Source organism: Dama dama, chromosome 10 (assembly GCF_033118175.1).
Source record: "Dama dama isolate Ldn47 chromosome 10, ASM3311817v1, whole genome shotgun sequence".
Taxonomy (NCBI): domain Eukaryota; kingdom Metazoa; phylum Chordata; class Mammalia; order Artiodactyla; family Cervidae; genus Dama; species Dama dama.
In genome coordinates, this window is record NC_083690.1 from 21797134 (window position 1) to 21822325 (window position 25192).

General features: G+C 42.4%; 1 protein-coding gene, 1 non-coding gene and 1 pseudogene across 3 annotated transcripts in view; 2 read left to right on the plus strand and 1 right to left on the minus strand.

The window, feature by feature from the left end:
* Positions 1-25192, minus strand: part of USP31 (ubiquitin specific peptidase 31) — a 79755-nt gene that overhangs the window by 16830 nt on the left and 37733 nt on the right. For both annotated transcript variants that reach the window (XM_061153004.1, XM_061153003.1), the window contains exons 3-13: positions 23955-24043; positions 23767-23859; positions 22960-23095; positions 20567-20711; positions 14968-15148; positions 11771-11882; positions 11072-11166; positions 9613-9690; positions 8901-9030; positions 2907-3026; positions 238-463 (exon numbers count right to left, since the gene is read on the minus strand). In XM_061153004.1, coding sequence (XP_061008987.1) covers positions 238-463; positions 2907-3026; positions 8901-9030; positions 9613-9690; positions 11072-11166; positions 11771-11882; positions 14968-15148; positions 20567-20711; positions 22960-23095; positions 23767-23859; positions 23955-24043 — 1405 coding nt within the window. The remainder of the gene's footprint in view (positions 1-237; positions 464-2906; positions 3027-8900; positions 9031-9612; positions 9691-11071; positions 11167-11770; positions 11883-14967; positions 15149-20566; positions 20712-22959; positions 23096-23766; positions 23860-23954; positions 24044-25192) is intronic.
* Positions 3042-14958, plus strand: LOC133063927 (T-complex protein 1 subunit zeta-like; annotated as a pseudogene).
* Positions 6474-6605, plus strand: LOC133064077 (small nucleolar RNA SNORA22). Its single transcript, XR_009694556.1, has one exon. It is a non-coding gene; the product is annotated as a small nucleolar RNA SNORA22 (small nucleolar RNA).

Genomic DNA, 25192 nt, shown 5'->3' on the forward strand with positions numbered 1-25192 from the left:
AAGTCCTGGGTGAGCCAGATGAGGCACCCCTCTGCACAGGCCACCACTCCCCGCTCGGGTCAGAGCCTGGCCAGATGAGGCCAGGGGACAGAGAACCGGAAGGTGAAAGCCGCCCTCGTGGTCGGCACACGTCCCGCTGGAAGAGAAAGCAAGGTTCTAAAAGCACAGCCACCCTGTCGCAAGCACAACACGTCGGGGGACCGTCAGCACAGGCGCCCGGCCTCTCGCGCTGCAGACCTGTGTAGTGCCCCCCTTGCATGGTGCCATGATGATTGCACACGGCATACAGGTCATAGATGTAGTCCTCAGGGTCCCGCCCGAGTCCGTAGGGCCGTCTCCATGGAGACCAGTGGGATGGCAGGCTCCAGCTGCTCTGGCTTCGCTTAACCACGTGAGGTGTCATGTCCAGGCCAGTCAAAGGGAACTTGACCATGTTCTGAAGTTTCATACGCTTGTCTCCTTCCTGTTGCAAGAAGAAAAACAAGTCCTGATGGTAAGTTCATGCGAGCAGAGGGTAGGTCAGTTCAGCGTGAAAGGCAGACTCTATCAGCTGAAGTAGGTTTAAGTTTCCTATCTGATGTTTCCAAAGACATAAGACACAGGTAACAGCTTAACACTGTTAACTACTGGGGTTGGCCAAAAAGTTCATTCACGTTTTTCCGTAAGATACTATAGAAAAACCTGAACGAACTTTTCCAGGACTAACAAACTTGTTCCTCCAATACCTGGAGGAACAGGTTTTAATATCACCAAAAATGGAACCAGCGATTAACTAAGGGGATAATGAGCCTTCTGGTCCTTATCTAATAAAGGTTTTTAACTTGCAAAACGACAATTTCCAGTGGTTGATCCAGAGGCATGAAAAGGAATGGAGTAACAACATGTGTCAAGGGGAAGCATGGTGCTGGCACCAAACTCACGGATCAGGGCCTCTTCCTGCCCCACCTCCTCCAGCAAGCACACTCAAAGCTCACTATGTTCACTGAGCTGACAACCTTAGGCAATCTGGAAATCTGGCCATCAGTTGAATAGATACGTACTGAATGCTTCCTGTATCTATAGTGAAAGTCGCTCAGTCGTGTCGAATTCTTTGCAACCTCATGGACTACACAGTCCATGGAATTCTCCAGGCCAGAATACTGGAGTGGGTAGCCTTTCCCTTCTCCAGGGGATCTTCCCAACCCAGGGATTGAACCCAGGTCTCCCGCATTGCAGGTGGATTCTTTACCAGCTGAGCCACAAGGGAAGCCCTCCTGTGTCTATAGGGCTTTAAAAAAAATGAATCATGTACAGATAATGCCCATTCTAAGAGGGGAAAAAAAGTTCCTAAGAGAAAGGCAGGCAAGTCCTGCATGCTCAGGCTAAAGAACCTGGATCCTGCTCCGTAGTCAAGGGGGAAGCACTGAGGCTCTGAGGCAGGGGGTGATGTCATCAAAGCTGTCACGAGTAGTGCCCAAAACGTGCTCGAGAGGGAAGAGCAGTGTAGGTTACAAAACCAAGAAAAAAACACTGCAACTGCAACCTGCTAGGAAGGAGCGGAAAGTTGGAAGTGGCGGGATGACAGCAAGAACGGGGAGAAGGGGACACATACAGGAGGAAGTGGGGAGGAACAACCAAGTCTAGGTGTCAGGGACAAGAAACAGTCAAAGATGACACTACAATTTTGAGCTGGGGCGCTGGAGGGGTGACTATACGTCTTCAAAAGAAACAGAAAGCAAAGGACATCAGTCTGTGTGTGTGGAAAGAGAGAGAGGGCTGGACACACCCCCAACGGGCCAGCCACCCACAGACCCCAGTGGAGGCGTGCAGCTGGGACACTCAGGCAAATGCTCTTCCTCACTAGCACAGAGGCTGGACTCCAAACCTCCGTGTGCAAGCCCCGCCCCGGCAAACACGTGTGCGCCCCCAACATCGTCACTTCAGCAGCGAGTCCTAGACATCTCCCAGATCTATCCAGGTCTCTCCACCTCCACTGCCTCAACTCCAATGCCAGCCATCAGCCGGGCCTGCCCTGGATAAACGGCCTCCTTCAGACCTCCCCGTCTGCATCCTCGTAGCCTCTAGTTCTCCACACAGCAGCCTGACCGGTCTCTTCAAATCACACCTTTGGTCACGTTGCCTCACTGGTTCAGAATCCCACTCTGCCTACAAGGGCTGGACGACCAGCCACCGCCGGCCTCTTCTACTTGACTCATGCCTTTCTCCCCGACCCCCTGGACCTCCAGCCACACTGGCCTCAGCTCTCAGCCTCCTGCCCTGGGCTCTGCACCCACTGTGCCCACGCACGATACGCAGGCCCCTCCCTCACTTGCTGCAGGCCTCCTCCTAATCTTTCAGATCCACACCTTCTTGCAGCCAGGCTCAGAGACTCCTCCAGCGTTCACCTCTCATTTACCTCCCTTACAAGGGGGCCACCCGGGACAGCTCTAACCTCAGGAACAGACAGCCTTTTTGGGAAAACTGACTCACAAAGCCATACAATGCAAAGCAGATTTTCTTCGTATACATGTATGACTCATCTCCCCAACTGTACAACAGCTCCTTGGAAGCAGGACAACACCCGTTATTAATTTAGGTGGAAACAGAATTCTTCTCGCCCCCAGAAAAGAGCTCAAGTTTTTTTTTTAATCCCAAAGCACACTTACTTGAGCATAACATTTACAAATCTAAAGCAAATCCTCAGGAACAAAGTAAAATATCTGCCGTATGAACTGAAATGGTTAGGATCACAGGACGCTTGAACTTTGCTTTGGGAAAGAACAAAACAGGGCCCCAAACACAGGGGAAAATGTGGGTCTGTAATAATTCAAAATCGTGGGCTCACACGGGCACACCCCCAACAGCCCGCCCGCAGGGGGCGTAAGACACCTGGTCACAGCGCTCTTCCCTGGGACAGAGGATCTTACCTGTCGAAACCTCTTCAGATGTATGATCAGCACGTCAGGCAGAGTCCAGAGGCTCAACGTAATGCTGCCCTGCTGCAGCTGCTTACAGTGCGGGCACCGCCAGGCGTCGTCAGGGGCGAGCTGGAAATAAGGAGCATGACGCTGTTAGCACCGCTTAAGACAGGCCCCCTACAGGAGACAGCTTTGCGTCCTCACTTCTGGGCCAAGGCATGGCTCAACTCTGATTCCCTCCACAAACTACGTTTAACGGGAGTCAATGGAAAAACACAATCAAAGGGCTAGGGTTGGCACCCAAACACTGGCCGAATAGCTGCTGTTGTTGTTCACTCGCCAAGCTGTGTCCGACTCTGAGACCCCACGGACTGCAGCACGCCAGGGTTCCCGGTCCTTCACTAGCTCCCAGAGTTTGCGCAAACTCATGTCCATTGAGTCAGTGATGCTATATAACCATCTCATCCTCTGCAGCCCTCTTCTTTTGCCTTCAATCTTTCCCATCATCAGGGTCTTTTCCAATGATTGCTGAATACTCTCTCTCAAAAAGGAATGACCAATGAGGTAAATAAATACTGTATAAAGATAAATGTCACAGAAGCTCGTCATACTCCCAAACTCAACTCATTGCCTTTCTGTCAATACAGTTCCCTTTTCTCTTCCTCCTGTATGTCCTACCCCAGCAAATATCACTACCACCTGTTAAGAGCACAACACAGGGGTCATCCCAAAGCCTCAAATCCTTCCCTCTTCCTCCATTCCATGTCCATCCAAGATAACACCCCTCTAACAGTCCTCACACCTGTCTCCTTCCCTCTCCATCCCCTCAACCCAGCTTAATTCAAAGTCCTCACTCACTCCGACCTCTACTTCCTCCAGTCTCGTAATTGCTCTTCCTCCCCAAACATCAAACTGCTCCAGACAATCCTCCCCCTCCTGCTACCACCAAGACCTTTCTCAACACCAGTCTGAGGCCTCAAATCCCTGGGTGTCCCCTCTGCAGGCAAGGGTTTCACGAAGGAGACATAGAGGTATTAACAGGACATGTCTGGTGAAAGAGGTTTTTAAAATTCATTCTGGATTTCAGGAGATGCGTCAGATCTGGGACCATTAACCTGATGAAGTGAGGGAGGCCATGGGAACCGAATGGAAAGCCATGCCCTCTGAGATGTTAGAGAAGCCAAGGGCAGAACCTGGGGGGATGCAGATTCTTAAGGGAAACAAAGATTGAGAGACCACCGGAAGCTGAGGATGCACAGTCAGAAACAGGCAGGTCAGAAGCATTCCTTTCATGCAGACCAAGAAGAGAGTGGCAAGAGCAGGCTGGTTTATCAGAACCACATCCCATGGAGAGGGCGAACACAGGCTGAGCAAAGACCACTGACCTGAGACCAGGAGGGGCCCCGAGAGCTCTGGATAGCTGTCAGAAACCCAAGTCAGACAGATGACGAGAGGTCTGGGAGGGAGGAAGGAGAATACGCTGAAACCACTAATGATCAAGTTAGGCAGAAAAGAAGAGAAAGACTGGCATGACAGCTTGAAAGGGAAGCAGAACTGAGGGAATTTTTTTTCATGACAGGAAGACCCACGTGTGTGTGCAGGAAAGATGGGGAGGGACAGGGGTCTGGGTGGATGGAACGAGTGAGAACGTTAGACGGGAGGGACCTACACTGTCATCTGGCGAGTCCACATCTTGGCAACATGCCAACTGTCCACCTAAGTATGTGGCCACCCAGCCCAGCGCTTCTAGTAAAGAAGCAGGCTGTTTGTTTTTTTCATTTTCAACACATCATGAACAGACACTGTTTTATAAGATACAGTAAGAATGTCATGATGACAATGTCTGGTAGTTTTGACAGTTTCTCCAACAATGCTCTATTCCTCTGAGTTCGGCAAGAACTGCCGCAGAGCTGCTGGGTCTCTGGGTGCCTGTGGCACGGCCGGCCTCGCGAACGCCTGGCAGGGAAGGCGCTGGCTCAGGAGGCAGCTGCCCCATCTTCAGTCTGTTACAGAGTTCTTCCTCATATTAAGGTGAAATTACCCTCCCTGCCATTTCCAGTCTCTAATTCTGCTTTTTAGTGAAAAGAAGTCCAAGCCCTCATCCACAAGACGAAATGGATGAAAATACCTATCAGATCTTCACTTAAGGTCTCCTTTGTCAAAACACATTCAGCCGTGCCAGGATTTCCAGACGCACCATCCATGACCCACACTCTCTGCCTGTGCCCTGGGATGTCAGTCTCTTAATAGTGAACATCCAAGGTGATGAGGAGAGAAGGGCTGTCACCACCTGAGATCTGGACACTGTTTCTGAAGCATCCTTAGGCAGCCAACAGGACTGACACTCGCACAACACTGCTGACCATCACTGAGCTTGCAGACAGCCTGACCCCAAAATTATCACCACGCAGCCTAAGTTTGACCTTTTCCTCTTTCCTATCTGAACTGTTATTTCTGGACCTAATGACCAAGCTTCCCAAGGAACACTCACGCATTCATTGCAGGATATATTTACTGAAAGCCCTCTATAGAAGGGCTGGACACTGCAGTACTTGCTAGGGTTATTTTATGACCAGGACAAAGTCTCTCACCTGCCGTGCCCCACCACATGGGCCTCATTTCTGTTTCCCAACCTTTCTTCTACCCGAGGACCTTTGCTTCTTCATTTACTTGTTTATCCCCACTACACTATAACAGCCTGAGGGCAAAAATGCTGTCTGTCTTGGCCCCTGCTATAACCCCAGGCCAAGCACAGTACCTAGCATATAGTATGTACTCAACAAACAGGTACTGAATGAACAAATCCCGATTACAAGATCAGTGAGATGTTTTGTAGAATACCAATGTTGTCATCTGGGCTTCCCTGATAGCTCAGTTGATAAAGAATCTGCCTGCAATGCAGGAGACCCCTGTTCGATTCGTTGTCCTCTAGTAGATCTGCCCAACTTTAAGCTTTGAACATCTCCCAAATCAAAAAAAAACAAAAACAAAAACAAAAGCTAAATAGGATAAGGGGCTACACAGAGCATATAATCATCAGTCAGATTTAATGTCAGTTGTTTTATATAAGCCCGAGATTAGAAAAATATGTCGAATGAAAAACTAGTAAAGGAACTAGCTATTAACTGAGTGGAGGAGAAAAGGCTTAGTGAGAAGATGAAAACTATTTTCAAACATTTGAAGGATAAACAAGTAGCAGAAAACGAAGACCTGTTCTCAATTGTTCTTAATGACCTGAGAGTTTGCCTGTGGGTTGTAGCAACTGAGGACGTATTTCAGTGTAACATCAGTCACCATCAGAGGTATCCAAAGAGGAAATGGTGTCTTTGACAAACAGCAGCTGGACAATCATCTATGTGAAATTAGGTAGAAGAACTCAATCATTAGAAAAAAGCTTTAAAGTCCCCTCCAACTCTGAAATTCCATGATTGCTTACATGCAAGAATGAGTAGTAACAATCAGTAGTTGGAATTATAATCTTAAACATCAATTCAAAATCAGATGAACTCTAAGTGCTCTCATCAAGGTTTCTCAAGGTGTCTAAACCTGAAAAGGCTTAAAAATCACACAGGCCTATAGCACAGTGAGCACCAAGAGTGCTTCAGTTCCTTGGTTCTGACTCTGCTACTGTAATGTCTGTTCTTTTCCTCTACACTGAAAGGGCTATTTATTTATCCTTTTAAAAGTATTGAGAAAGTCAGCACATTATATTAGCTGCATGAAAGCGTATGAATGATTCAGAATATCCCTCCATAAATTTGCTTTATCACGAACTATAGTCACATCTAACTAAAGATCTCCAAGTAAGCGGTAGTTTTCTAACTGCGTGTTTAATACATGGTTTTCATCTCAGAATAATAACAGAAGGATTTTTACAAAACTGGAAAGGAAAAGGCACTTTAGCTTTGTCAACGAATCAAAATACGCAAAGAGATGGACAGGAAAACACTTACTGACATGGCCAAAACATCTCTACATACTAAAATTCATGCTAAACTTGCTGATGTTTTAACAGAAGTGGCAGTAGATTCTATCTCAGTCATTAACAAAAAAGATAAACATAGTGACCCCTTCATGGTTGAGATCATGGAGATGAAACATAAATCTGAAACTATAAGCTTAATCAGAGGTCTTGTTTTGGATGATGGGACATGCCATCCTGACATGGAAAAAAATAAAGCAAAAGATGCATATATCCTTATATGCAATGTGCCATTAGAATACAAAAAAAAACAGAAGTGAATTCTGGCTTTTTTAAAATAAGAGTGCAGGGGAGAGAGAGAGAGAAATTAGTAAAGGCTGAAAGAAAATTCACTAAAGATGGAGTTTTAAAAGCAATAAAACTTTACAAAATAAAGTGTGACTGTGACTTAAAGGATGTGCTACTGTTAATCAAAAGGGAACTGACTCCTTTGCCTTAAATGCTCTTGCAAAAGAAGGGCTAGTAGCTCTGCACAGCGCTAAGAACAAGGTGGAAAAGCTGACTCTGGCCTACAGTGGGGTAGCTCTAAATTCTTTTGATGACCTGAATTCTGACTGTTTGGGACATGCTGAACTTGTCCATGAGTACACACTGGGAGATGAGAAGTTCGCCTTTATTGAGAAATGCAACATCTGTGACATTACTGGTCAAAGGACAAAATAAGTACACACTCATGCAAACCAGAGAGGCAATAAAAGATGGCTTGAAGGCTGTTACAAACGTATCGATGATGGCTGTGTCATCCCCCAGTGCTGATGCAGGGGGTGTGGCAAGGATAGCCTTGACTGTATACAAGTCCAGTGTCTAAGGGGCAGGGCCCAACTTGGGAGTCCAAGTATTGCTAATGAATTGCTCACTATTCACAAGGTTCCTGTTCAGAACTTGGGTTTTGACCTTCAGGAAACACCAGTTTAACTTCAAACAGAATATTCAGAATCAGATCAGCTTGTGGGTATGGACTTGAACGCAGGTGAGCCAATGGAAGGCATACGAGATGACCACTATGTAAAGAATCAGCTTCATCACTCCTGCACTGTAACTGCCACCACCATTCTCCCGGTTGATGAGTTTATGAGAGCTGGGATGTCTCCTCTAAAAGGAAAGTTGAATTGAAGCTTCCCTTGTATCATCTGAATCATGAAGACTCTACAGAGTGATCCTAAGACTACAGGTATGGAATTTTGATCCAAGCCTCAGATGATTTTCAAAGGAATTTTCTTTTCTCGTATGAAAAAATGAGACAACACTGGCACCTATTCAAATTCTGAAGTTTTGAAATTACAGTGTATTTTAAACTGCTCTGAATTATACACACATACAGCAGGCTATATTTATCCAATGAACAGGATGTTTTGCTTTAGCTTAGCTATATAAAAATATGTTAGATAAGCATATGTTATCTACCTTGCTATTAAATATTCCTGTTGAAAAAACACACACAGGCAAGGGCCCCAATCACTATCTTAATTACCGAATCCCTACAACCTGCAAAGCACCATGCTAAGTGGTCTAAACCAGGTTGTTCTACACAGTACAGATTTATATCTATATCTACACTGTCCAAAACAGGAGCAACCAGCCACAGTGTCTCCTGAGCCCTTGAAATGCGGCTAATGCAACTAAGGAACTGAATTTTCAATTTTAGTTAATTTTAGTAAGTCCTGGCATCTATGTTCTCACTACCAAAAAGTTGAGAACCAATGACCTAGTTACAAGGGAAAATAATTTAATCTCTAAGTTAAAACAAATAACTTAATCATTAACAATTAAAAAGGAGGAAAAAAAAGAACTAGTCAAAGATGGTGTCTAGAGCATTTTTTTTTTTCAGAAATTCCAGAAATTTAAACTGCTTTTTGTTAAAGTCCTAAAAGGATTAACACTAAGACATACATCACGTGTGCAGAACCTACATAAATGCAACCAATCCTTGGGTTCTTCTGGGGCATAATCTGCTCTTCTCCATGGTCATCCAACCCTGGTGCCTCCCTACTACCCTCACCAGCCAATAAACACTGCCTTACCCGCTCCTCTTTGGTGTAGAGTTGGAAACACTGGGATAAAGTGCAAGTTTGAGGCTGATGGTGACGCTCCCTCTGCAGCCGGACACTTTCTGCATCAGGGATATACTCATCTTCAGTATTTACAAACAAGCTGCAATGAGGGGCAGAAAAGCATGTATCAGAGACAGTCTTGCAAAACTGACACAGGAATAAAATTAACGGCTTCACAACATGACTATAAATTCATAACTGAAAAGATCAATATGTAAGAGAGCAAAAGGGGCAATCCAACTTTTCTAGGATCCAAAATGTTCTTGAAAAGTTCTCAATCTAAAAAGTCACTTTCAAGAAAAAATTTGGAGTTGGTTTTTCCAGGACTGGCCACACACTATGCTGATTAATTCATATATTCTTATCCTTTTGTATTAAAGGGCATGCTTTTGGCTTAACTTGGGAGAGTTAATGGGCCTGTAATAATAATCAAAATAATTTGAATACATAGCTTCTGTCTCATTAGCAGCAAACAAATGTTCTAAGATTTTGGGATCCAGACAACAGTATGTATAGGCGAGAAATAATACATTGCTTAAATAAAGGATTAGCAACACACTTGGATAGTTAGCTAAAAAAAAGAGAGGTTTGTGTTTCAGCTAAGTTGAAACATCAAACGTATGCTATTAAAATAACAATCAAGACAATTGACTATATAAACACTAAGTAAGAAAATACTTACAAATCTTTTGTCTCCTTGTCCCATTCTACTACTAACTTCACATGAGCAGTACCGCCTGGTCCACAAGATTTCAGTGCCCTATGGGATAGAGAAGAGTCACATATTACTTTCTAAATAAATGATTTTACTTAAATATGCAAACCATCTGAAATCACAGTGTGATTGCTGAAAACCTTCATCACTGGTCCCCATCAGAAAAGGTTTCTGACCATTATAACCTCATGTTTAATGATTTGATTACAACTGGACTGAAAAATCCTTAAAGTATTCAACATGGAAATAAAGATATGGTAAGAAATTTAGTACCACACTATAAGGCTATCCATGTAACTCTTAGAGGGTATCACTTTCCAATTTTTGTCTAATTTCTCACCAAACCAGAGACCAGACGACAATCTCTTTGAGAACAAAGTCTGCCTCTCTGCACCTCCCTCCATACACCACGCCTGGTCCATGGACTGCACCCACACCAACGTAACCTGTGCCTTCCTGCGAGGGACCCTCAAGCTTTACCTCATTTATTGCTTCTGAGCTCCTTGGCCTCTCGGGCACCTTCTGAAACACTCAGCATTAATAGTCAATATTACTTACCAAATACTTCTTACTTTTTGTGATGTTTTAGATCATTATCTAATCTATTAACTCTAATTTCTAAAGCCAAACAGTGAATTCCTTTCGAACAGAACTATGTTGTATAATTCTTTGGAATCCTGAAATGCAGGCACTTCAACATTTATTGGAAAAGGCATTATAATAGAGGCAATACAGTGTTTTTTTTGTATCCATATATGTGTAGTGTGTCTATGGACACATGTCTATTATTTATCAATACAGTAGAGTGTTGTAAGAGAACAGAAGTGTGTAGAAAGCACAGAAGTAGCATAGGGGAGAGACTAATTCTGGGGGCAGATGGGGGAGGGGACAGTGTGAAGAGAGGCTCAAAGGGGAGGAATTATCAACAGAGGAAGCTGCACATGGGAAGGCGCATGTAAACCCCTGCTGTTATGTTCAAACAACCCTCAGAACTTTGATGCTGCTGAAGGTCTGAGACAGTGGGGAGAAGATATGAGGCCTGACAGAAAAGAAGCAGTCGGGATTGAAACTGTAGAGAAACTGGGCTTATCATTTAAGGATTTCAAGAAGTAAACTGTTATGATTAGAATTCTACTTTGGAAAACTTCAATCTTGGTGAATATGCAAGTGTAATTCATCTATCATCCTGAGACATAGACCAATTTAGTTTCCTAACATAAGTACTCTAGGTTTTCCTGATTCCAAAAATGATCATAAAACATATCCCACTCCAATATGAATCAAAAGTAAAGTAAGGGTTTACTTTCTAAATGAGCCTGAAGAACCTACCACTCATATGGAAATTACATCAGACATCACTAGAAATTACACATAGGCATACATGAAATCCTAGAAGGTGATTCTTTTTTTTTTTTTTTTTTTTTACCTTTCTACTGTCGGGTGGCACAGAGGCTGCTCCTCCTGGGGCAGCAAGTACGTTATTCCCACAACACTGACCACACGCAAACTGAATGGACACACCTGCATCAAATGGCAAAGGCAAATCAGGTTCGGTTTCTCTTCCAGGGCACGTGGCTCACAGGGGCACTTCCCAACCAGGTTAGTGGGAAAGCAAACTGTTTACAAAATGCTTCTCTGCAATATTCCGTGAGGTTGCCAAGCCACTATAACACACTTTAAATATGACTGACCCAAATGCAATTTACGTATCAAATATGTTATGCAAGACAAGTAACATGTTGCTTTAGCTTAACATTAAGTTTTCCATGGATACCTTAACAAAGTACCCAGAATTTTGAAAATATATAGTTTGTCCACAAAATCTCTCTCTCTACAAAAGCTGATCATGTGCCCAACTTTATTAGACAAACATAAAGGAATACCCGGCAGTTCACAGAAAACCTTGCAAGAGCCAGCTCCCTTCATAAAATAAGGAATAAGTTCTCAGTCTGGAAAACCTGAATGCATATTCTGCTAAGGAGCCTTTCTCTGGGGCTCCCCAACACTCCAGCACAGTGTCTAGTCTTTCCTAAGGTCAAAGGTCTGAACTTCCCATCTCACTGTGGTGACTGTTTCTGCATGGGGTATACATGTGCTATTCTGGAGTATCAGAAGGCTTACACACCTGAATGCAAACTGTGGGCCTCAAGAAGTACTTCATCTTCTCCAAGATTTCCTTCTGCAGAAGGTCCCATGCTATTGTCTTCTCTAAGTGCAGCACAAAAGGTAGTCCAAATCTAACATACACAAATAACTGTCATCACCTTAAAAAGTATGATAGTTTCTTCAATACTGTAACTCCTTTTTCACAATCTTTTTAAATAGAATCACAATACAATTAGTTTTAGGGCAGTTTTCAAAAGAAAGCAAATAGGAAATTTAATACTCTTAAAGTGGATGAAAAGAGTCAGAAGAGAAACTGAGATTTATAAATGAAATTTAAAAACTTATACACCAAAATGGCTTCCAATAAAGTATGGTACCATGATATTAGGTGTAAGATCACAGAATTAGTGGAGACAGTGAGGAAAGCAGGTGGGAGTGGGCATGAGTCTAGCAAATAACATGGATCAAACACGTAAGGGGTTAGGGGCCAGAGGAATAGACAGAGAGGGCTGGGAGGTCTAGCAGGGAGGCGGCCATATCCTGGTGGTCTGACAAGCAAGACACTGGCAAGCAAGTAACACTAAAAGTCAGCTCTAGTCAAGCAGAGAAGCCATGTGGCCCCTGCCAGGTTTTCTTGCTCATGCTGAGCTCACAGGTGTTAGAGAATGAGAGACAGAGCTGTGGTTCTCAGCCATGGATACAGGCTGATATCAGCAAGGGAGCTTTAAAATACAGTGATGCCCATGAGATTCTGCTGTAATCACCCTGGTCTGTGGTTTGAGCACTGAGACTGTTTTAAGAGCCCTCCAGGTGGTTCTAAGATGCAGCCACAGTAGGGAGCACTGGTCTAGCCTTAGCGCTCACCCAAGCCCCAGCCATTCAGACCTACTCGCTGTTGCCCTGAATGCATCCAATTCACACCCTCAACAGGCAGCCAGTTCTCTCAGCCTGGAAAAGCCTTGTCACTCTTAAGCTATTTCCTACCCGACCATAGAAGGACCCAGTGGCACCCAGTGGATGCGCTCCCTGAGCGTGGTGGACCAAGCACTACTGCACCACACATACCACCTGCTTATTCTGCCTCCACCACCAGACTGCGTTATCTGACAGCAGGCACTATGACTGACTATCTTACTAGTCCAAAGAGCCGATGCCGAGAAAACAGATGCTGAATGAATGAATGAATGAATGAACACACAAACCAACCCTGACTCAGGCCAAAGCAGAGGTGCTAATGTCACCAAGAAACCTGCTCCTAACAAGTACCAGTTTACTCACAGTAGTATTCAACAGTGAGCCTGCCTGCCTAAAACGACTGTGATGTGAAATACGTTACAAGCATAATGTGTAAATCAGTGGCCATATTTTTTCATGTGATGATGTCTTTACTTTTAAGAGACCAGCATCATGAAAGGGATTCCATAAGTTCTTTATTTTATAGAAATCTGATGAGCCACCTTTCCTTCTGTCCTTAAACATGCCAAGCTCCTTCTAATCTCAGCATCTTTTTAAAAAAAATTTTTATTCTAGATGCTCATCTACAGAGGAAAGGCCATCTGCAAGTCACGGAAAGAGGCTTCCGGAGAAACCAACCCTGCCCGTCTTGGACTTCCAGTCTCCAGAACTCTGACAGCTCAGTGGGTGGGTGCCTGTTCCACCAGCTGCTGCAACCAAACAGCCAGGTTCAGAATATTAAAAAAAAAAAAAAAAATTTTTATTCTAGTATAGTTAATTAACAGTGTTGTGTTAGTTTCAGGTGTATAGCAAAGTGAATCAGTTTTACATACACATATATCCACTCGTTTCTGGATTCTTTTCCCACGTAGGCTACAGAGTAGAGCGTGTTGTACAGCAGGTCCTTACCAGCTATCTATTTTACATACATACTGGTAGTGGTATGTGTATGTCAAGCCTGATCTCCCACTTTATCCCTCCCCTTCCCTTTCAGCCAGTAACACCTGGAGAAAACCTAATCCAAAAAGATGCATGCACCCCAATATTCACTGCAGCACATTTACAACAGCCAAGAATGGAAGCAACCGAAATGTCCATGGACAGGGGACTGGATGAAGATGTAGTGTATGCATACAATGGAATATTACTCGGCCATAACCTCAGCACCTTTGTACTTGATGTCCCCCTCCTCATACGATCCTTTCCCCAGAGGTTCACACAGCTCACAACTTCTCACTTGGCTTGGCCCGGCTACCACCTCCTGAGGGAGGCCCTCCCTCACCTTCCTCGTTAATGTAGCTTTGCCAGACCCCCACCAGTGCATTCTATCATAACAGCATATTTTAATATCTTCAAAGTAACAATGACTGTCTGAAATTAAATGTTTACTTGTCTTCAGTGGCTCTGTCCTAACTAGGTTGCAAGCACCAAGAGAACACAGATCCTGCTGTACCCCTAGTGTTTAGAACAGTTCCCAACACAATCTAAACACTCGCTAATGAACATCATAAATATACAAATCAACACATTTTGCATTTATGTTATTCACCACTCTTAAATAAAAACTTATTTCAAAGCCACATTTTAAAAGGTTAATATAAATGCTACTGTAATATTAGAAACACTGTATCCTTCCTCCCTGAAATACATCCGTATGTTGTTTTTACTCAAGTAACATTACTAGTGTAATAAAGTTACTTTAAAAGACAGTCTAAAACTCCCATAAATTCTTAAGAGAGGGAAACAGATTTAAGAGAGATTTCTAAGTCCCAAATGTCTGACTAAATACAGCTGAATGAACAGTGGGGCCCTTTGCCGAGTCAGGAAATGATGGGAGGGTCAGGTTTACAGGGAAAGACAATGAGTTCAGTTTGGAACACAAGACTGAGGTGCACATGCCATCCAGGCAGCTTTGTTAAGATTTTTTTTTTTTTTAAAGCTGTAAAGAAAGTAGCTGGATACAGGTCTAGAAGTCTAGAGCTCCAGGAGGATCCTGAGCTGAAAATACAGATAAGAAATGTGCCTCTGAAAACTACATGAGCTTGAGAGCCATCCTAACTCAGATCCTATCATCCTAATTTTATATTCTCCCCGCGTCAACCCCTCAAATCAGGTCAACTTACACAGATGCTCTTTCTAAATATGAGAATCAAAAATTCAGTACTCAGGAGTAAGGATTTTTTAATCCCTACTTTGTACACCATTTGGAAGTGTTAGACTTGTTAAGTCTCAATACTTATTGGAAAGTAAGCTGCTTGTCACCTTCTCCCTTGCTGCCCAGTGCAGGCTCGGTTACACACCAACAGAACGATCTTGTCGCTTCCTGCTCGTGAGGGCGGCAAGTCCGCCTTCCCCTGCTTTGCTGCTGCTTGTGTAGGAGAAGACAGTCTATAATGATCCAAGCCAAACTTCAAGTGGTTTAGGTTGTTGTTTAAGTGAATTCCTAAAATAAAATGAAAACTTACTTTATCTCTTCAAATGTCTTTATTCTTTCATTATAAAAAATATACCCATCAGAGAAGTTAAGTTGTCATTATGTTATTTACACTGCAACTGAATGAGGTACAAATGATCGACTTTGAGATTACTCATCCAGGCCTTAAAAAAATTCTTGGCATCCGTTATATCATTTAAACTAGCCTTACCTACCTTAAAAACTGAAAAATAAAACGATTCACTCCAATGAATATTGGTTTTAGAATGGCAAGTCTGAAGGATGACCCTCCAGGACAGACTTAAAGCGAGTACATACAACCAGCAACCAAATTTTTTTAATAAACAATAAAGACCAGTATATGTGGAACAATCTTCAATATTCCGAAGGCAGCTCCTTTTCTTTGATTTAGACCCAGGCGTCTAAGATACTCACAGCCATTACAGAATTTTAATCAACTAGACTGGACTGATCTACAATAAAGTGAACAAAAATGTATGTTTGACAGGCACAGTGCTGGCGGCTAAAATCCAGGTCTTTGAACATGCCCCAAAGCAGAGCTATCTGTCAATCAGAGGTACTAAGGAATTCAGCATCTAGCGCAAGGTCTTACACTTAGCTCAGTAAGTGCTTGACCAAATAACTGCTCATTTCCTTAATCCTTTGGAAGGATAGCCTAAGGAAATGATACGGCGACTGGAGAAAAGCCCTCCATCACCACCACACCAAAGAAATAACAACAGTATTACCAGAAGAAGAAGAAAATAAAAGCTGGTTTACACAAAAGTATTCATAGCAAAACTCCAGCAATAAGTGAAATACCCAGCAACAGGTATTCAACAAATTTATTTTGGTATTAACCATGCATCTGTTGAATCTAGTTAATACCAAAATAAATTCCACATTAATTAGAGTCTAAAAATGAGAACACAGAAACTAGAAATAAGGAAGAATTGAATCTTCACCACGCTAGTAGAGGAAAGAAAGCTTTTTAAGCTTAAATACCATAAAGAAATCACAAAAGAGCAGGAGGTTTCACTTCATAACCATTTTAAACTTTGGTATGAGAAAATACTGAATTTGAGACAATTAATAGGCTCATTTCCTAGGTTCTTAGCAGAGGTAAGGCTGGAAAGACTTGTTCTGCTAAAAGTGATCAGGATTCCTAATGAGATGAGAGGATACACTCAGTTGCTCAAAAATCAAGCTCCACATTCAAAGTCTCGGCCCACCATTACCAGCTGTGTGACCTGGGCCCCTGACCTAACCTCTCTAAGTCTCAGCTCCCTCCCCTGTAAAATGGAGAAAAGAATAGCCTCGCAGGCATCAACGAAATACTGATGAGGCCTTTGTAAAGAGCAGAGGCTTACACATATTCGCTAAGTGGTATATTCTTCCAACAAAAGCACTTATATAACCATGGACCTCACCAAATTCACTTATAAATAGAAACATAGTGTTAACCCTAAGCAACTGGGATATGAAGGGGGATTTGGGGAAAGGCTCTGACCGTGTATTAGGAATTATACTCATCTTTCTGGGTACAGAAAGATGAAACAAAATAGAGTCCCAGCTACAAAGAATTTCACAGTGTGGTAGGAAGGACAGAGAAGAAACCAGCATTTCCACACAACATGCCAGTGTCAGAGATCAGCAGAAGCCACGCCGGAACACGGAAGAGCAGGAGTCAGCCAGCCAGTCTGGGGTTGGGGGAGTGAGGACAGGCTTCTGGCCTTTTATTATAATGCAATTAAAATTAGAAAACAACTTTTGAAAAAAACAAAAGCAAATGCCTGAAAATAAAGAAAGAAAACTGAATCCTAAGGAAGCAGTGGGGAAAGCTGACCAACCCACAGTACAGAATTACCCCAGGTTCAGAGACTAAAAGCACCAGAGACCTGTGGAAGTAGAGGTGAAGGAAAAGAGGAACAAGAGAAGAACTGTCAACAGGGGCACCAAGGCCATTCAAGGAGGAAAGAAAAAATCCCTTCAACAAAACAGTACTGGGACTACTGAGTATTCACATGCAAAAGAATGGTACTTCACACCACACACAAAGATTAACTTCAAAAGAATCTAAGACCTAAATCTAAGAGCTAAAACTTATAGCTTTCTTAGAAGAAAACAGATAAATCTTCATGGTCTTGACTTTAGTGACAGATTCTTGGAAACGACATCAAAAGCAAAAGCAACAAAAGAAGGAAAAGATAAACTAGACTTCATCAAAATTAAGGACTTTTATGCATCAAAAGACAGTATCAAGGAAGCGAAAAGATAACCCACAGAATGGGAGGAAATAACTGCATCATATATCTGACAAGGGTCTAGTACCCAGCAAACATAAAGAACACATAACTCAAAAACAAAAAGATAAGCAATCCAAGTTTAAAGGAGGGAAAGGTCTTGAATAGACATTTCTCTAAAGAAGAAATGGCCTAAAACTGCATGAAAAGATGACCAACATCATTTATCATTAGGAAAATGCAAATAAAAATCACAATGACATATCACTTCACACTCACTAGGATGGCTAAAATAACAACTATTGGCAAGAATGTGGAGAAACTGTAACCTTCATATATTGCTGGTGGGAATGAAAAAATGACGCAGTTTCTATTAAAAACAGTCTGGCAATTTCTCAGAAAGTTAAACATAGAATTATCATATGACCCAGCATTTACACTTCTAGGTATATACTCCAAAAAAGCTGAAAATAGATATTCAAACAAATACTTGCACATGAATGGTCACAGCAGCACTATTTCATAATAGACAAAAGGTGGAAGTTCAAATGCCCATCAACAGACAAATGGATAAAGAAAATGTGGTATATACATGTAACAGAATAATACTCAGCCATAAAAAGAACTGAAGGACTGATACATTCTATAATGGATGAACCTGGAAACATTATGCTAAGTGAAAGAAACAAGTCACAAAAGGCCACATATTATATGGTTCCACTCATATGAACATCTAGACTAGAAAAATCTACAGAGACAGAAAGCAGAATAGTGGCTGCTTAGGATGAGTGGGATGAGGAGATTGGAAGGTGTGCTTAGGGGAGACAGAGTAGGTGTTAATGAGACCTGGAGAAATGAATTTTCAGCAGAGCAAACAGGAGGGAAAGTATAAAAGCATGTGGCATATTCAAGAAATAAAGAGCAAATCTGAATAGGGTACATGGGAAAGAAGATGGAATACATTAGGTTGGTGCAAACATAATTAAGGGTTTGGAGCATGAATTTTAAGTCATCATAACTAGGCTCAAACACACCTTTATTAATCAAAATAAGAACCATTATAATCAACACATTTTTGCCAACAAGAAATAAGTTTATTCCTATAGCATAAAAATCAGTGCTTCAGGATTCAACAAACTCTCGGAAGGCATTTTCTGCATCCTGTTGGTTGTGGAAGCATTTTCCCTGCAAACAGCTGTCAAGATGCTTGTCGGGTGGTAGCTGGTTGGCGAGAGGTCAGGTGAATATGGTGGATGAGGCAAAAGTTCATAGACCAACTCGTTCAACTTTTGAAGCATTGGTTGTGCCAAGTGTGGTCAGGTGTTGTTGTGGAGAAGAACTGGGTCCTTTCTGTTGACCTATACTGGCTGCGGGCATTGTTTTCATCAACTTGCTGGGCATACTTCTCAGATGTAATGGTTTTGCTGGGATTCAGAAAGCTCAAGTGGCTCAGATGGGCAGCAGACCACCAAACAGTGACCGTGACCTTTTTTTGGAGCAAGTTTGGCCTTGGGAAGTGCTTTGGAGTGTCTGCTCAGTCCAACCACCAAGCTGGCTGGTCGTCACCAGCCTTCGTTTACAATCCACTTGTCGCCGTATGTCACAATCTGATCAAGAAGTGGCTCTCTGCTGCTGTGTAGAATAAGAGAAGACAACACTTCAAAACGACATTTTTGATTTCTAGTCAGCTCCTGAGGTACCCACTTATCACACTTTTTCACCTTTCCTATTTGCTTCATATGCTGAATGACCACAGAATGGTCGACACTGAGTTCTTCAGCAACTTCTCATGTAGTCGTAAGAAGATCTGCTTTGATGATGGCTCTCAGTCGTCATTGTCAACTTCCGATGGCTGACCAGTAGGCTCATCTTCTAGGCTCTCATCCTCTTTGCAAAACATCTTGAACCACCACTACTGCACTGTACATTTGTTAGCAGTTCCTGGGCCAAATGTGTTGCTGGTGTTGCAAATTGTCTCCGCTGCTTTACAACCCATTTTGAACTCAAATAAGAAAATCACTTGAATTTGCTTTTTGTCTAACATCATTTCCATAGTCTAAAATGAATATAAACAGCAAAAAAAAAAACCACAAAGCAAGAAACGCACATTAAAATGATGTATCAAGTATACACCACATTTATTTAGAATGTATTCCAATTTATCAAATGGCCAATTTCAACAATGCAAAAACTGTGATTACTGTTGCACCAACCTAATAGTAGAGAGGCTAGAAAAAAAGCAAGGCATTCATCCAAGGTATTTAGATTTAAACGCAGACAAAAGGGGCCAGGCATTCTTCCAAGGTATTTAGATTTAACTGCAGACAAAAGGGAACCACTGGGACATCAATAAGCATGTAACATGCTCAGAACTCTATGTAAGAATAAGCCTGGTAAGCACTGTGAAGAAATAACTGAACAGGAGAAAGCCCAAGGGTAAAGAAATTACTAGAAAAGCCCAGTTGAGACTGATCTGCACCGTGTCAGAAGCAGTAGAATGAAGACGGAAACAACAGAGTGTTTGATCAGTTGTGAATTTCAGTCAAAATCCACGAGAAAAGTGCTTGGGCCAAGCCTGGGTGAGAAGGAGGACAGTGATGCTCCACAGAAGAAACACAGGAGCAAGAAAGAAATGCTCAGTGTGAGATGGCTGCGGGGCTCTAAGCAGAGATTCCAGTGGGCCGCAGAAAGTCAGGGTACACAACCAGAAGAAAAGTAGGGGCTAGAGGAGAGTTTAGTTCTAAAAATTACCAGTGCAAAAAACCAGTAAGACTGGGCAGAGCAGCAGTTCTCAAACTTTCACCTGCATCAGAATCACCTGTCAATTGACTGTTGGGCTCTGCCCCCCAAATTTCTCACTCAGTAGGTCTGGAGGGGCACCTAAGAATTTATATTTCTCATCAGTTCCCAGGGGACACTGATGCCTTGACAACCACTGGAGTGGAGTAAAAAGAACAGAAGCCCTAGGAGCTGAAGAACCTAAGGCCAGGAACAAAGTTCTTTTCAAGGATTACCTTCTTCCAGGGAAATATGTTACCTAAAATGGATACCATCATAAAAAGATACGTTAAGTGTATTTCACCACAATTTCAAAAAATTATACCATCATACAATAAGCTAAAAGAGTAGACAGTTGTTAAACCTGCAAACCCAGGTGGTATTACGGAAACAGATGCTCATTTACCTCTTTGACTGAGAATTCCTTCAGGCCTAAATATTTCTGGAGTCTCAAAGGCAAAAATGCAGTCACTTTCATGGACTGTTTCCAGGTCGTCTGTGTCACAAAAGGAACGATGGAACCCATCATAGTACATTTCTGTTAACACAATCTAAAAATGGGAAAAATGCAAATAGTTGGGTAACTGGAAAGTCAGTAAGAATTGATCTCCTAATCCAGCTGTGAACTTCTCCAGATCAGCAGGCCTGCAGGGGAGTTGAGGGCTTGGAAACACCTCATCACTCCCGGGGAATCTGCCTTTAATAAGAGAGTCTTGGAAGCACAATATCCTTTCTGGTTTATAACAACAACCTCTGATTTCAGAGTGCTGGGGCACTAAATCCAGAGTTCCTTTAAGCTTTGGTGAAGACAGTCAGCACTTACAAAGTCTAAAGCCCTTGTTTCACAGGGAGAAGAAACTAAAGAGAGATGGAGCGACTTGCCTAAGGTTATACACCTATCCAGCCTCATAGCAATGGTAAGAGTCTACATCTGATTCTGAGATTTTCTACCATTAAATTTTCTTTTCAGATTAAAAAATGTCAAATAACCATGGAGATCTGTACTGGAAAAAAAAGTAAACTGACTCAAATGCCCAACAATAGAAACTAGTTAACTATACTATAGTTCTACTGGAATTATAAAGGTCTTGCGAAGAGTAAGCTACATATATTTGCACTAACATGGAAAGATCTCCTAAGTAAATATTAAAAGTCAGAAAAGAAAAGTATGAGTACACAGTTCCATTTTCATAAAATAGTAAATAAAGTATATGCACAAGACAAAATATAAATGAGCATACAACATAGTATTAAAGTTAATAAGCCTTAGTTCTAAGATACTTAGATACAAGGTACTTTCACTTTTACTAACTTTTATTAAGTTTCTGAAATGGTTGACTACTTTATAAAGAAAGAAAAATAAAAGATGGGGAAAAAGACAATGGAGACATGTAGAGACCTCATTACATGCTCAGCAGCACCGTCCAGTGAAAAAGTACTGGACCCTGAAGAGGTTCCAGTTCCGGCCTGCCACCAACCAGCCCCATGACCCTGAACAAGTCACATAGTTTCTCTGGGCCTCCTTCAGATGAGGAGGTTGGACTGGGCTCCTAAGGTCCCCTCTACTATCACAAATATACTATGAGTCAATGAGGTGAAAGGGGCTTGGTGGCACAGTCCACAAACAATCCAAGAATAACAGTCCTCTCACATTTTTCTTCTAATGATTTAATGAACACATTGTCTTCCTGCAGGTGAACATGTAAGTATACGTCACTTTCTCCAGCAAACTGAGGTAAAAAACAAACCCGTAATTATATCACTCACTTAATGCAAAAAGAGCCAAACAGCACTGGAGGCTTTAAAGACACAACCAGATTAGCCTCAGACACACACCGAAGCCTCCCTCTCTCTACCTTTCCCCTCATCTTGAATTTACAAAAAAACAAAGAATGAATGAGCAAAGTAAGGAAAATCATGAACATTTCATCAATCTGCAAGTACTTGGCCTATGAAAATATGAAATACTTGCTGCATCAGGGCAACACTGCTGGTGGTATTTGTTTTACTGCAATACTTCCCAGATGAGGTCACAGGAGGTCAAAGTACAAAACACCTTCATTATTTACATGATTACATAGCAGCATTTAGCAGTTATCTAGGGATAAGTCATTCAGACACTGAATCATCTTTACTTGGTAAATTTAACAGTGAATTGAGTAGAAGAGGTGTGTAAAAGTATGTCAAGTCACAAACAGGCCAAAATTATTCTGGGTCAATACAACTGTGTATCAAATATTTACCCAAAAAAGAAAGGTGGGGGGGTCGAGGGGGTTACAACTTTCCTTTCTCTCATCTAAACAAGGTAAAACACTCTAATCAGAAAATAAACCACACTGAGCCCCTGTATGTACAGTACTAGCAATATGCTCATTGTTTTCACCATAATGGGAAGGAATTTACAAGAACAACTGGTTGGGTTTTCTAAGCCTCCCTGACCTTCAAATACCACAGGATGCTCTTCCTGTGGCCCACATGAGCATCCACAGAATGATTTAAGGTGGTGGTGGTTTAATTAATTATACCTATAAACAAAGCTGAAAGAAGGTCTTGGTGTAAAGTCACAGCTTTTCCTTTTAAATATATATACACACAATTAAATGAAGCATGAAAAGTTTTTATGTATATTTTTCTCCTTTGGATCTTGATGTTTTTATCTTTCCTTTAACAGTAAAAGCAACTAATTTTAAATTTCTATCCAACCATGTTTGACTGAGAACTGTTAAAAAAAAAAATCCAGAAGAAGAGAAAGCAACATTTTTGTGGCTCATGTGTCATTGGTCTTAGCAAGCTTATTACCTGATCAGTGGGGATCTTTGTTTCCACGGACACTGCTTCCCGAAGTCTGGCGACAGTCCCAGACAGAGGCACAGCCACGCCAACCCGCATGCAGTGAGAGCACTTCCCCTGATACACTACGGTGACATAGAGGGGCCTGTGCAGATCAAAGTCAGATCTTCTCATTAGTCACTCACTTCAACTAAAATGAATGAGCAAAACAACTCTGACATGAAGTCAACAACACGGAAGCAAACGCACACCTTCATTTGGACCTATGCAGAACTATCAGGCAATAATCAGTAAGTCTTTCGAGAGGACTAGCTCAAGATGGCAGAGGAGATGGACATGTGCTCACGGACTCCGGTGAGAGCACCAAAGAACGCTTTGGAAAGGGCGGTATTTATAAAACAAACACACAGAGCACCAGTACTTGGTCCCGTGCTCGTGTTTTCTTTGAAACAGTGTAACTCTGAGAAATTTTGAGGAATAGTTCAAATAAAATAGCTAATTTAAAAGTGTAATGCAAGGTCTCTAGAGGCTCTAGCAGGCACTCGACAACCTTCTCCAGCTCCCATACTACAGGTGGACGACCAGCTGAACAGAATACAACCAGACCAACCAAAAAAGACTTGCCCGCCCCATGTACCTGCCAACGCTACAGGCTCAGACTGGCATTTATAAATTTCTGTAAGGCCTTATGCCTGTATTCAATTTATCAGTAATCCTATTACTTGTCTAAATATGTAAGAAGCCCCAGTAGAGGAACCTACAGAAGAAAAGGAGCATATAGGAACACAGTTTTAGTTTTATTAACTCTGTTCTTACCTTGTGTGGGGTAGAGGAATTGGCAAAGAAATGCAGAGGAAAGGATCAAAAGTGTTGCTCTGCTTCTGACAATGAGGACACGTCAAAGAAGATCTTCAAAAATAAGAATGTAAGACACTCACATTAAGATCACCTAGAACTATATAAATATAAGCAGACAACATAACGGAAATTTAATTTGCTCATACCTGTATTGGGCTTGAAAAAGTTCTTGTACAAAAGTGCTACAGACAGGAAAAGATGGTCCCTCAGGCATCATATCAGTTTCTGATGGTGGCTAAAAAAAAAAATAAAGTACAACTTCACAAACTAGAAGTGCCAGGTCTTGACTGACGATGAGCCTAAAGATGTCACAAATGTCCCAGACCTCCTTTACCAGATCCGCATCAGACCCAGATGTTTCGGGGAAAGGCATCTGCTAAAGGAACCAGAACACAGCTGCCAGGACGTGGGTCACATGGACTCATGGCCTCACCGGCTCTCCTAGACACAGTGCCTGTCCGTCTCTCCACACCGCCCAGGCCCTTGGGCAGTCCTTCCCGAGCGCTGCAGTCCTTCTCCGGCTCTCAATAGGCTCCCTCCAACCTCTTCCAGGGAATAATCTCAACCATCCAAAAGTACCAATTCCTGCCTAAAGGGAATTTACTCTCTAGCATCTATTAGCTCTGCTGCCTACTTGGGCCTAATCATTCTACTCACATTTTACCTAACCTTTTCATCCCCGCTGTCCCCCCACCACAGTTAGTTACTGAGCATCGGGTACCACGTGCAGAGAGCGCTGCAAAAGGCATAAAGACACAAAGAGAGGTAAGACACAGCACCTGATCTTGAGTATGTCTCAATCTGGAGGGAGAGTCAGCCACAAGCGTACAGTCATATGACAGTACAGAATGTTCAGGGACAAAGGACCTTGAATCAGAATAATTTAACAGCTTACCAAAACTAGAAATTTAAAATTTGAGGTACAGAATAGAATTATCAAAATATTTTAAAGCTATGAGAGGAGAACAACACTTTATTTCCATTACATAAATCACTTTGTCTGTCATATTAAGACTACATAAAAAAATAACTGATAATGAATCACTGATTTTCAGTAAGAATATTCTAAGGGTTCAGTTCCTACACTCAAATCTAATCCTAACAGCAGAGACATCCATACATTTCCTCTTTGATTGTGTGTAGATCACATTCCAGTGATCTACAGACTATGTCTCATTGGAATAGAAGGCAAATTTTTGCTTTAAAGACAGTTTACTGGGTCTAATGTCAGTCTAAAGGTACACAGGCACATGCGTCCCCTCTCGTGAGTGTAACCTCCTTGGAGACAGCGACTCTTGTTCCTGACAACTGCCAGCACAGTGGTGGCGGCAGCCCAGGGGGAGACAGCCTCTAAGTAGGCACGAAACTCACTTAGTCAACTTCA